The sequence below is a fragment of the Ursus arctos genome, unplaced genomic scaffold, assembly GCF_023065955.2.
Source record: "Ursus arctos isolate Adak ecotype North America unplaced genomic scaffold, UrsArc2.0 scaffold_26, whole genome shotgun sequence".
Lineage (NCBI taxonomy): Eukaryota > Metazoa > Chordata > Mammalia > Carnivora > Ursidae > Ursus > Ursus arctos.
The window spans coordinates 23181808-23196453 of NW_026622941.1; the positions used below are offsets into that span (position 1 = coordinate 23181808).

The 14646-nt window shown below is 36.7% G+C and overlaps 1 protein-coding gene across 2 annotated transcripts in view; it reads right to left on the reverse strand.

The window, feature by feature from the left end:
- The window catches only part of DNAI7 (dynein axonemal intermediate chain 7), a 66001-nt gene that overhangs the window by 20403 nt on the left and 30952 nt on the right, over nucleotides 1–14646 (reverse strand). For both annotated transcript variants that reach the window (XM_057318940.1, XM_026502249.4), the window contains exon 9: nucleotides 1650–1725. In XM_057318940.1, the coding sequence (XP_057174923.1) occupies nucleotides 1650–1725 (76 nt within the window). The remainder of the gene's footprint in view (nucleotides 1–1649; nucleotides 1726–14646) is intronic.

Consider the following 14646-nt stretch of genomic DNA (forward strand, 5'->3'; position numbering starts at 1 on the left):
GGGGTTAAAAATCTGAAAGAAGAAAGTCAAATGGTGAAAAATATAAATTTTGGTCCATATATTAAAGCTATTTTTTTTCAACAAAAATAGTCCCAGCTCATTTAAAAAAAAAATGAAAAGAAATAGGGATAGCGGCTTTAAAGTGAAGAACTGTATTGGATAATCCCTTCTGTTTAGAAATTTTATGGGGAAATCTATAATTCCATAATTCTCAGTACACAATCAAGGGAATATTTTAAGTCACATATCACTAAGACCATTCCCACCTGTCACCAAAAGTCTTTCAGTGTAGTGCGATAGGTAAGAAAGGGAAATGAGACCACTCATAGGTTCCACCCTTTACTTGCTGTGTGATCTTATGCAAGATATGCTAATTAACATGTCTTTTCTCCCCTTCCTCTACAAAAGAGATACTAATATCTACCTTATTGAATTTGGGGGAGTTGTGAGTTAATACATGTAAAAAGCTTAGAACTGGTGCCAGACACATAGTAAAACTTAGGAAGTGTTAGTCTTATTATTTATCATTATAATTTTCCTCTCCCATGAAAGGAAGCACACTGAGAAGTCACTGAATTTAACACAGGGAGAGCAGACCCTGAAAATTAATGACAATATGCAAAGAAAATTCCAGTTAAGTAATTGCCCTTTTTCCCTTGTATACCTTCAATAAAATGCAGACTTTAATTTTCAAATTTATCTAGTTAATAATCCATTTACCTAAAAAGAAAGAAAAAGAATACTGTATCTAAATTCAGATATTTATGGTATATATTACTCGGATTACCATATAGAAAACCTCAGTCTTACTGACAGAGGTTCATGAACATACTATAGTATCCTAATTCTAACAGGAAAATTACCTCTTCAGGATAGAGAAAAGTTTTAAGGATATAAACCTAGTTGGCTGCTGAAAGAGAAGTGTGTTGGAAAAAGTGAAGAAGTAGATAAGAAGTATGTTATGAAAAATATGCTAAGAAATCCATAGAAAATGGATTCCTTAGAAGTGCCTGGGAAGTGATTTAAATAAATCTCAAACTAAACGATTTGCAAATTAAACATCACTATCATTTCGACATTTTTAAACTCTTTCCAATTGCTATTTTCCAAGATAAGACTGAATACGAAAGTGTTGAGAAATTTATGATTATGTATGTGTGTTTGTGAATATTCATTATAACATTGTAATAAAAAATTAGAAATAACTTTTCTACTAATAAAGATTTAAATAATGTTCCATTATTGGATGGAGTTATACAGCTACTAAAAAATAAGGTTATTGATGTATTCTGACTTAGGATCGTATAGAATGTTATTCATTTAAGTAGAATATGCATTGTGTTCTATGTATGTATGTAGAGTATGTTACATAAAATAACAAATATTAGTGATAAAAAAGTAATTTTCAAACACTTGTATGCTATTTCATGGCTTCGTTAAAAATCAAAAGAGAGCTAGAGAGAGAAGAACTACAAATAGAAGAAATTTTTGTTAATATTGGTTATTTCAGAAGAGGGATTATGAAGAATTTTCACTTTAAATAGATTTCTGCCACATCTGAGCTTTTCTGTATAATGACCCTGCATTTCTGTTGTAAGCAGGAAAATCCCAACAAAGTTAAATTCTACAAATGTAATTTAGAAGAATACCTGATAAAACTGTTTCACTTAATAATTTCATCTCCAGTTCACCTTTTGTGGCTTCAGATTCTTCCCGGACAACACTCTACAGAAAACACAAGGACAGATGGGTGTGATGGTCAGTGTCTGCCGCAGCCCAGATTCACTCTTCACTCTCTTTCTGCTCCAGTTCCCCCTTTGGAGGCCTGCTACCTTAATTCTCGGGCTCCAAACTGACACCTGCTCTGGCAGGAAAAGTGGACTCAAAAACAACATTTTAAAAATCAGTTAAAATGAGAGCATATCTCCACAGAACCTCACGAGGGCAGGAGCTAGTCTGCTCAGATGCCCCGATGACAATCCTCAAGTGTAAAACAGACGAGGAGGCAATGGGAGCTATAAAAACATTACTTACAGTCGCGTTTTGTTTTTAGCCAAGTTTTAGATTCTCCTTGACTTTGGCAATGAGCTCTCTGATAGACTAATTCCAAAGCCTGTTTTTGGGTGAGCCTCTCAAGGAAAGTAAAGATGCCATGCACCAAGTAATGTGAAAGACACTCTACTGTAGTGTAATAAAATGAGTATTTCAATAGGAGGACATAAGTCTGGAATGTATATCTAAAGCTGCCACTAACTTACTTTTGTAATTTAGCAAGTCATTGAACCCTTTTGGGCCTCAAATCCCTGCTCTAACAACATATTTGGTACTGAACTGAGTGCCAGACATAACAACACATCCTGGAAACAATCCTAAGAGATGGCTATTACCTTCATTTTACAAAACAAGGAAACTGAAGCTTAAGGAAATAACTGTTTTAAAAGTCAAATAAAATAAGAGAATATTGTACGCAGTAAAGCTGTGTACACTGTAAGTATCTGGTTTCTGTGTGCTAATATTTGCAAACTGGATGATATCCAACAAACTTCATTTGACTCCATATACCATCTGTACTTTTGGAGCAATAGGAAAATCTCGTACCAGAATTTTAGTCAGAAGCTAGTTAATCCCATCATGTCTCTCATCCTCAACCATCATACAGAGCCCAGTCTCCCTTAACAAATTATCTTGTCCCTTATTCCTGTCACTGTATTGCCCTGTGTCTTCTTCTTGACCACTTTTAATACCACTGCATTCTCTGCTAACCCTTTCCGTGGCACCTCTGAAACATCTCATTTACTAACTCATTCATTCAAAGACTTTTAAGAGTGCCTAAATTGTACAGGCATTGCCAGATACTAGGAATAAACAAGAAAAGACAAGGTCCTGACTCAAGGTGCTCCCAGTCTATTAGGGAAAGCAGGTAAACAAATGGTTATAGTACAGTTTTGTGGGTACTGTAGTAAAAAGTCAGGGGGTCCGTAATAGAAATATAAAGAAAGAACAGTTACTTCTGTGGGAAAAATATTCCGTGAGTGGGTAAAGATAGGAAATGCTACCCAAAGGTGGTAAAGTTTGAACTAAATCTTGAAAGAATATTGGGTCTTCCCAAAAAAATGGTGGGAAAAGTTCCAAGTGTGAAGGCAGAAAGGCATGAAGCAAAACAAGGGTTCCAAGCACCCCAAATACTCAGGTATGGTTGGGGTGAGACGTACTAAGAAGTTGTAAAAATTTGAAGCTGGAGAGAGGCAGGGGCTAGAGTGTAGAGTTTAGATGACACTCTAAAGACTAGAATTTCTCCTATGGATAAAAGCCCAGAAAGGACTTAATAGGACAGTGGAATTTGGAAAGAGTATTCTGGTGGCCAGCTGACAAATGGATTCCTTAGTGGAGAGTAAGAAGTCCAAAGTAATCATGGAACACTGCATCATAAACTAATGATGTACTGTATGGCGACTAACATAACAACATAACAACATAACATAACATAACATAACTAAATAAATATCCAAAGTAAGAGGATCAGGGCCAAACTCGAGGTAGAAGTAATCAGGTTCATTAGAAGGAGCATATATGAGAGACTACACAGAGGTAGAACCAACATAACATGGAGGATGACTTGCTATAGAAGACCAGGGACAGGTGAAGGCTGATTTTTAGGTGTCTTGCTTAGGTACTAAAGTGCATGGTGATACAGTTATCAGGAAAAGACAAAGAGGGGGGCGTGTGGGTGGCTCAGTCGTTAAGTGTCTGCCTTCAGCTCAGGGCGTGATCCCAGGGTCCTGGGATCAAGCCCCACATCGGGCTCCCTGCTTTTCTGGGAGCCTGCTTCTTCCTCTCCCACTCCCCCTGCTTGTGTTCCCTCTCTCGCTGGCTGTGTGTCTCTCTCTGTCAAATAAATAAATAAAATATTGAAAAAAAAAGAAAAAGACAAGGAAGGACAGGTTTAAGGGAAAGGTAATGAATTCACTTGTGGGTATGCTGATTTTGAGGCGCCCGTGGACATCCAGGTGGCCTTTGACATTATCATTAAAAATCCAGTTGCGTTTCTTTCTTCCAGGAAGGATTCTGATCATTCAAAATACCAAAGATCTCAGGCCAATAAGCAAGGCAGGCTTTCCAACTCACATCTTCAAAAAAAGTTGAGAATTCTTCAGAGTTTAGACCAAACTAGTATCCTCCCTTGCAGAAAAACTCAAAATTTAGATTTCTCAAAGGAACTTTTCCCTCGATAGCCATAGTACTATGACATGCAACAACAGGAATTTATCAGCTTCTCTGTTATCACAGAATACAATAATCTTGTATTTAACACACTGACTTTACATAATTCAGAATTTTTACCATTTTATGCTACTCTTTAGCTCAACTGACTCTTTTTTGAAGCTAGACTACTCGATGCAGGAAGCAATGTGTCAATTTACATTCTGGAGCAAGCCCCTTAATCTTGCTGACTACTCCAGAACGTTTTCCTGTCATTGCAGTTGTACGACCATTAGAACGTACTCCTGCACAAAACTTAAGCTCCAAACTGCATCTGTTGACAATATAATCTTTCGTAGTTTTATACATTATGAAGCTCCTTGTGTTGGCTGGCTATGAAGCTGAAAAAAACGCTTTTTTCTTCATATTATCATCATGTTTTATATCTGATCATGAAAAGTCCTGTTTCATCATAATTGTTTTACAAAATTGGCTATTTTTCATGGATTTTTTTCTTCTCCAAATAAACTTCAGGGGCGCCTGGGTGGCACAGTGGTTGGGCGTCTGCCTTTGGCTCAGGGCGTGATCCCGGTGATCTGGGATCGAGCCCCACATCAGGCTCTTCTGCTATGAGCCTGCTTCTTCCTCTCCCACTCCCCCTGCTTGTGTTCCCTCTCTCGCTGGCTGTCTCTATCTCTGTCGAATAAATAAATAAAATCTTTAAAATAAATAAATAAATAAACTTCAGTAGTGCTTCGTCAAGTCTCAAAATTACCAACTGGAATTTTTTCTTGAATAACACTAAATTTATACAGGTATAATAAAACTATAAAATAATATTTTCTAAAAGCTGTTTGCCTAGAAACATTGACAGAATATGAAACAGCAGGTAGCTAAAGTATAACTTTTCAATGAGACCTGGGCTCAACAGACACAGGAATTGCCCTATGACATGGGAAGGACTTCATAGAACACTAGCAAAGTATTTTTTGTTGCAACTTGATAAATGCGCAGATATTGTAACATGGAAAAAATATATATATATAAAATTTGAATTTGATATAAAACAAATATTGTAACATGGAAACAGATATAAAACAGATATTGTAACATGGAAAAAAATATATATATAATTTGAATTCGATATAAAACAACCTGGATCATGAATAAGATCAATGGAAACAGAATAGAGATTCCAGATATAGATCTCAGGATCCACTTGGGAATTTAGCATTTGGCATTTCAGATCAATAGGAAAAATCTAGGTTCATATGGTAAGTGTTTTGAGACAGTTGGGTAAGATTTGAAATAAAACAAATTTAGATTCTTCCCAGTTTACACTAAAATAAATTCCAGATGGATAAAAGATTTAAATGTAAAAACGTAACTAAACCAATCAAAAGCCACAAAAATCACGAGAGTATTTGATGAGAAAGTATGTGTTGACATCAGCAATTAGCAGTGCCGTACGTGATCTTGATATTGCACATCTGAAAAACACCAGCACTGAGTACAAATTGGTCTAGAATTTTGCTGTCCATCAAGAGAATATCTATATAAAGGAAGTTCATTGGTCTGAAGTCCAATTTTTCATCAAAAGGTGATTTAAATTTAGAGCTTCAGAATAAATTGTTGGAATTGGCTCTTCCTAAGGAATCAAAATGAATTTCGAAAATACAGTGTCATTTGCTTCATTTTGTCTAAAAGCTAAGAATGATTATCCTGAGTGTGCTGAAGTCTCATTTATTCCTGTGGCTTTAATACCATCTGTAGGCCAGTGGTTTCCAGATCTGCGCTAGCGAGGCTCTGCGGGACACACACAGTCTGTACTGCTCCACTCTAGAAGCGCGATGCACAGTCCGCGCGGACATGTAGCTGTGCCTGACTTTGAGCAGAGCTCCAGGTTCACATCTGCCTACCTGACACTTCCCTTCATGTGTCCCAAAAGTACCCTGCCCAAAATAAAACTCTTGTTTCACTGTCACTCTCAACCAGTTCAGTCCATTCCTGTGCATCTCAGTAAACTGCACCACCATCCGCTTAGTTTCCCAAAATAGAAACTCCGCAGGACTGTTTTACCTGCAAAACATATCCCAAACATATCCACCTTTCCATGTCTCTTACTACCACCTTGGACCAGGCACCACTGCTCCTCACGCCTCCCCACTGCTATTAACCAGATGCTGAGCTTCTACTCTGGCCCCGCCCAATCCATTCTCTACACAGGACCCAGAATAACGGTGCAAAGCTATCAATCAGATCATGCCACCCTCCCACTTACAGCCCTCTAATGGCTTCCCATTGCATATATGATAAAATCTTCACTTACTCTGGCCTGCAAAGCCCTGCTTCTTCTGGCTTCTGTTTTCCTCTCTGATGTCATCACACACCACTTTCCTCCTTCCAACATATGTCAGGCCACTGGCCTTCTTACCTGGTACTCATTTCTGTCTCATGACCTTTGTAGTAATTGTACTCTCAGACTAGAATATTTTTACCCTATTACATAGCTGATTCCTTCTAGTCGTTCTCAGCTTAAATAATAACTCATCATACAAGCCCTCCCCAACCACCCAATCTAGTCACCACCAGATTATCTCCCATAATCCTGTTTAATTCTGTGCATGACATTTATTACTATCTGCTGTTCTCCAGTTTTTCTTATTTATTGTTGGTCTCTCATGACTTGTATATAAATCATGAGAGCAAGAATCTCATTTGTCCTTTCATCATTGTCCTGTGAGGGCAGAACAGTACCTGCATACACAGGTAGACATTCAATAAATATTTGTTGAGTAAAGAAATAAGCAGAAGGTCCGGGGTATGACCATGAAAATGGGTCGCTGAAGCAAATTTGTGGGAAGTTGAAGGTCACTAAATGTTGACGCTATATTTTTTACATGGGTTATTCTCATGGATTTTAAATTTATCCATGATGATGCCAAGAAGTACCTGAATCTCCAGAGATATTTCATGTCTTCACACTTTTCTCCAATAACCTGAATAATTTCCTTTCCTTCTCATCTAAACTTCTCCATGCCTATCAAAGGATCTAGTTCAAATGTTACCTCATCAGAGAAGACATCTATTCACTCTATTTTTCTTTTGGATCAGATGTGATCTCTTAACTCCCATCCATAATGTCTCTCATTGCACATATCAGAATATGTTCTCCATAAGATTGTTCATTGAAAATAAAGATCATGTTGAATTTCTTATAGAAGGTACTTAGTAATGTTTTATATATATCTACTCATATTTATGTTAAATCTTGTATCTTTTTAGAGTATCTTAAAGACAAAGACTATTTTTAACTTGAACTTTAAAAAGTTCAAAGGCCCATATACCATGCATGCTCCTTAGATCACTACAATATTTCTGAAGGTGATTATCATCTTTTTAAAAAAGCATTTCTCATAAATGTGCAACATGTAAATTAGGCTTTTCTAAAAACTTTGTAAGATATATATATTGGGAAGACAATATTACCCAATACCTATAATTTTAGTGTTATTATTATTACACATTTAAATTAACTAAAATATGGTATTAAGAGCCCTCTAGTGGCAAAGTTCTTAATAGACCTACAAAAAAAGATAATTTGGATCATCTTCTGAGATTTAGTTTTTTTAACAAGGTGCTAAATACTTTTTATTTGTGATCATATCACATATCACATACAACTCAGGTATTTTGGGTAATTCCGACATTTTATACTGATAATTTGTCTTGCAATCAGCCTCCAAATTCATTAAAAAAGATAGGGGAAATATATTTATATTAAAATATGCCAACCTAAAAATTTTAAAGGTAAGCAGTTTACCCTAAATGAAAAAAGAAAGTTGTAAAAATACAGAAATCTCTTCCTCTAAAGCCAAAATATACTAAGTTTTCCTACTGATGTAACAGGTAGTCCCTAATTTATACATATACTTAAAACACAGGTACACAGATATATACAAGTTAAATTTCATGAATTTACATGCCAATTAAAAAAATTTAGAATACACTTGCCAAACAAAACAGTGTTGTGAATGGCATTTAGGGTTATGATAGTCCTTCTACTGCTGTGATTATAAAGGAATATATATTCCTTTATTCCTTCACATATATTGCTTCAAATTCATTCTGAGTTCCAAATGGACTGCAAGCACACACTTCCTGAGGCCTTGTGGTGAAAATGAAGCCTCCCTATCACCACTTGTACTATGTCACATCACTACAGGGATCAGAACTGCTGAGGAAGGTTCCCAAGAACCTTTTTGCCAAGCTCGAAATTTCCCTAAATGTAGCATAAATCGTTCCCAGCACACTCAATTGTAATTGAAAGGGTCTCAAGCATCTCTAATACAGAATGACGGAAGTGTGGATAGTGGCGGATTCCTTGATATGGGTGGCTGTGCTTTTACGTAGATAGTTCACAACAAATCAGACTCAAGTCAGGGCCCACTTTTAATCACTTAAGCATACATTCATTCACTTATTTCATTCACTCAATAAACATTCATTGAACCCCTATCATATACCAGGCCCTGTGCTTACACTAAATACAAACTGTCAAGACATTCTTGTCCTCAAGATCATAATTATTTAAGGTTAAGAATTCTGATAATTAAACAGAATAAGAATGGAGTAGAGACATCTAATTTAGCCTGAAGGGGAAAACTTTATGGAGGTAAAATTTAAGGTAACTCTTTAAAGACAAAGAGAAGTTCGGTGCAGTGGGTGAGGATGATGGCTGGAAGAGAATTTCACAATGACAAAACAGCAAACGGGCATCACAGAGGCTTATGAACTTTTCTCCCTTTAAAATCAAAAAAGGAAATATATTGTTTCATTTTCCATTAGAAAAGTAATGTGTGTTCAATACTTGCTTATTGAAAATTCAAACAATACAGAAGTGTAAAGAAAATTTTAAAATCACTAATAATATAGAATCATCTCACTTTTCTCACACTCCCCACACCTGACCACCAAAATAGCCGCTGTTTGGTGACTAGGCTTCCAGATTTTCTTCTATGCATTAACAAGTAACAGAAATCCCCTCACAAAACAGAATCCTACGGCTAATGTGGTTTTGTAACTTGAATAAGTATCTTAACAATACATTTTCGGTATCTTTCTATATAAAAGTATATAGGTTCCAGTTCAAGATGGTGAGGTAGGAGGACCTTGAACCCACCTCCTCCCACAGATACATCAAAACTACACCTACATATAGAAGAGTTTCCTCTGGGGCTGGCGGGGGGGGAAGCCCAAAACTAGCTGAGTAACTCCCACACATTGGGTGAATGAGAAAAAACCCCATCAAAGTGGGTAGCAAAGGCTGAGACACAATCTTGCCACGAATCCCACTTCCCTGCAGTGACCCGCGATCAGGAGGGAGCACAGAGACATCAACGTCTCTCTGAGGACTGAAGTATTTGAACCCCATATCTAGCACTGTAACTTTTAAAACCTGCAGTTGAGAGATCAGCCCCTAAAATACCTAGCTTTGACAGCCGATGGGGCTTGTGTCCACAAAACCCACAAGGCTATAGCAAGCTGAGAAACAGTTACAAAGCTTCCTCTGTTTGATTTACCAGCCCCAGGGCCTAGCGCAGAAGCAGCAGACAGAAAATCGCCCTGACTTTCTGTGAAAGAGACTTATTTGCTTATCTAAAAGTATAGGCCCGAGGGCCAGGGCGTATAATTTAATGCACCTCTAGGGGCCTACTGAATTACTCTTCAAAAACAGAAGCCAGGGGGCACCATCTCTGTGTTCTCCCTCTGTCTAGCGCCAGATTCCAGTATCTCCCAGAAAGGAGCTTACAACCTATTTCTGTATGTGATTTTCTGCAGCCACCACCCAGGGGACACCTTTAGATTGCATGGCTCTGGTGACCAGTAGGGCTCACACACAAGAGTCCCATAGGGCTGTAACAAATAGTGAAAGGGTTCTTAACTGGCCACCATCCCCAGGAGAGGCAACAGACCCAGGAGTTCAGTCTTTTTGTGAAAGAGACCTATTAGCTTATCTAAATAGCTATGGCCTGAGGGGCAGGCTTCTAATTAAAAACACATCTAAGGGCCAACTGTAATCCTCCCCAGAGACTGCAATGGGTGCTCTCTCTTCGAGCTCGCTCTCTCTCTCTCTCTCTCTCCCTGCTTCGCTCTAGAGCACCACTATTTAGCAGAGGACAGTTAATACACGTGCCTGGTGGCCTGAGTTTTGCATCTAGTTCCCTGGTTTTTGTGGCTGCTGCCCAGGGGATACCTCTTGATTGCCTGGGTCTGGTGGCCAATGGGGCTTGTTTTCATGGATCACCAAAACAGTTGCAAAGAAAGAAACAGTCTTAACTGGCTATCACCCCAGCACTTAGCTCAGAGGGAGCAAACAAAAATATCCTTCTTCCAGTATTTCCCGGAAAGATGTACATTTGCATACTTTATAAGCTGCTGCCTGAAAGCCTGGCTTCCAATTAACCTGAACCTAGGTGCTGACAGAGACCCTCATCTTTGGGAACAGATCTTGGTGCATCCTCAGCTACTGAGAGCCACTAAAAATAAAGTAGGCTGCTTTGGACAATCACAAAAGACCAAGAGACAGTGAAGAGCTAAGGCAAGGTTGAATGACATGTTTTATCTGCTACATGAGGCCACTCCAAGACAGGGAGAGGTGGCTGTTTAATGCACAGAAACCAACAGAGAGAGTAATGTAAAATGAAGAAACAAAGGAATATATTCTAAAGGAAAGAACACGATAAAACCTCAGGAGAGACCTTACTGAACTGGAGGTGAGGGGCTTATCTGATAAAGGTTCAGAACAATGGTCATAAAGATGCTCACCACACTCAAAAGAAGAAGGGACGGACAACGTGAGAATTTCCACAAAGAGACAGAAAATATAAGATTGTGGAATAGAAATCCCAGAGCTGAAGAATACAAAAAATGAACGGAAAAAATACAATTAATAAACTCAAAGGGCAGTGGAATTCACCCAATCAGAGCAGAGAAAGAGAGAGAGAGAGAAAAAGTGCGGAGATAGCTTTAGAGACTTACAGACATTACACAGATCAACATTCACATTATAGGGGTCCCAGAAAGAGAAGAGAGATGGGAGTAGAAAACTTATTTGAAGAAATAATGACTGGTAACTTCTCTACCCTGGGGAAGAAAACAGACATCCAGATCCAGGAAGCCCAGAGAGTTCCAAAAAAGATGAACCCAAAGAGACCCACACCAAGACACATTATAATTAAAGTGTCAAAAGTAAAAGACAAGGAGAGAATCTGAAAAGCAACAAGAGAAAAATATTTCATGACAAGCCCCCATAAAACAGTCAGCAGATTTTTTTCAGCCGAAAGTTTGCAGGGCAGAAGGGAGTGTCACAATTTATTGTGCTAAAAGAAAAATCAGAAACAAAAACTGCCAAGTAAGAATACCTGGCAAAGTTATCATTCAGAATTGGAGGAGAGATAAAGAGCTTTCCAGACAAGCAAAAGGTAAGAGTTCATCCCCACTAGACCAGCCTTATATTATAAGAAATGTCAAAGTGACTTCTTCAAATTGAAACAAAAGGGTACTATTTAGTAACAGAGAACACATGAAAGCATAAATCTCACTGGTAAAGGTAAATGTATAGTAAAATTCAAAATAATTAATGTAAAGATGGTGAGTCAATCTCTCATTAAGCTACTATAAAGGTGAAAACAGAAAAGTAGTAAAAATAACTATACTATAATTTGTTAAGGAATACACAAGATAAAAAGATGTAAATGGTGACATCAAAACCATCGAACATGGTGGAGTTAAAATATAGAGCTTTAGAATGTGTTCAAACTTAAATTGTTATCAACATAAAATAGACAGTTATAAATATGTTGTTTTATGTAAGCCTCATAGTATCCACAAAGCACAGAACTTATTATAGACACACAAAAGATAAATAGAAAAGAATCAAAGCATACCACCACAAATCAAGGCATCATGCAAAAGGAAGAGAGCAAGAAAAGAAGAAAGAACAGGAATTACAAAATAACTCGAAGACAATGAACAGAATGTCAGTAAGTAATTACCTATCAATAATTACTTCAAATGTAAACCAACTAAATTCTCCAATCAAAAAACACAGAGTGGTTAAATCATAAAGAAAGAAGACCCATCTATAGGCTGCCCAAAAGAGATGCACTTCAGATGTAAAGACACACACACACACACACACACACACACACACAGTGTGTGAAGGGATGGAAAAAATACTCCACGCAAATGAAAACCAAACGAAAGATAAGGTAGCTGCACTTTTATCAAAGACTTTAAGATAAAGACTAATAAGATAAAGGTCATTACATAATGATAAAGGGGTCAATCTAACAATATACAACATAAAATTTATGTACCCAACATAGGAGAACCTAAATATAGAAAGCAATTATTAGCAGATCTAAAGGGAGAAATAGCAATACAATAATAGTAGGGAGTTTTAATACACCACTTTCATCAATTATTAGATCACTCAGACAGAAACCTATAAGGAAACATTGGCCTTAAATAATATGTTAGGCCAGATGAATTTAACAGACATATATAGGCCATTCCATCCAAATGCAATGGAATATACACTCTTCTCAGGTGCACACGGAACATTCTCCAAGATAGATCATACGTTAGACCACAAAATAAGTCTTAATAAATTTAAGAAAAGTGATATCATATCAGGCATCTTCTCCAACCACAATGTTATGAAACTAGGACTCAATTACAAGAAAACTGGAAAATTCACAAATATATGGCAATTAAAAAACATGCTACTGAACAACCAATGGGTCAAAGAAGAAATCAATGGAGAAATTAAAAAAAAATACCTTGAGACAAATAAAAATAGAAACAACATACCAAAACCTATGGGATGCCACAAGAGGAGTTGTAAAAGAAAAGTTCATAAATGCCTATATCAAGAAACAAGAAAGATTCCAAATAAATAACCTAACTTTATACCTCAAAGTACTAGATAAGGAACAAATGAAGCCTAAAATTAGAGGTAAATAACATAGATCAGAACAAAGTGAAATAGAGACTAAGAAAACAATAGGAAAGATCAATAAAAGATATTTTTTTAAAAAGATAAACAAAATTGACAAAACTTTAGCTAGATTCACGAAGAAACGAATAAATAAAATCAGAAATGAAAGAGGAAACATTACAACTGATACCACAGTAGTACAAAGGATCATAAGAGACTACTCTGAACAATTGCACACTAGCAAAATATACAACCCAGAAGAAATGGATATTCCTAGAAACATACAACCTGCCAAGACTGAATCTTGGAGAAAGAGAATATCTGAACAGATCAATTGCTGGTAAGGAAATTGAATAAGTAATCAAAACCCTCCTAACACACAAAAATCCAGGACCAGATGGCTTCACTGATGAATTCTACCAAACATTTAAAGAATAATTAATACTAATCCTTCTCAAAGTCTTTCAAACAACGGAATAAAATGGAACATTTCTAAACTCATTTTACAAGTCCAGTATTACCCTGATACCAAAACCAGACAAGAACACCGTAAGACAATTATAGGCCAATATTCCTGATAAACAGAGCTGCAAAATTCTCAACAACATATTAGCAAAGTGAATTCAACAATACATTAAAAGGGTTGTACACTATGATTAAGTAGGATGTATTACAGGGATACAAGAATGGCTCAACATCCACAAATCAATCAATGTGATATAGCACACTAACAAAATGAAGGATAAAAATCATGTAATTATCTCAGTAGATGCTGAAAAAGCATTTGACAAAATTCAACAGCCATTTTTAAAAAAACTCTCAACAAAGTAGGTATAGAGGGAATGTACCTTAACATAACGAAGGCCTTATATGACAAGCTCACAACCATCACACCCAACACTGAAAAGCTGAAAGCTTTTCCTCTAAGATCAAGAATAAGACAAGGATGCCCACTGTCACCACTTTTATTCGACATAGTATTGGAAGCCCTAGCCAGGGCAATTAGTCAAGCAAAAGAACAAGTAAAAATGCCACTATCTACAGATGACATGATATTATATATAGAAAACACTAAGGACTACAAGAAAAATCTGTTAGAACTTATCAATAAATTCAGCAAAATTACAGGATACAAACTCAATATACAAATCTCAGTTGCATTTCTATATACTAAAAACAAACTATCAGAGAAATCAAGAAAACAATCCAATTACAATTCTATCAAAAAGAATAAAATACCAGGAATAAATTAAACCAAGGAAGTAAAAGACCCGTATACTGAAAAATGAAACACTGATAAATGAAATTAAAAACACAAATAAATGGAAAGATATTCTACGCTCATGGATTAAAAGACTTAATATTGTTAAAAAGTCCATACTACCCAAAGTAATCTGCAGGTTCAGTGTGATGCCTATCAAAATCCAATGACATTTTTTACA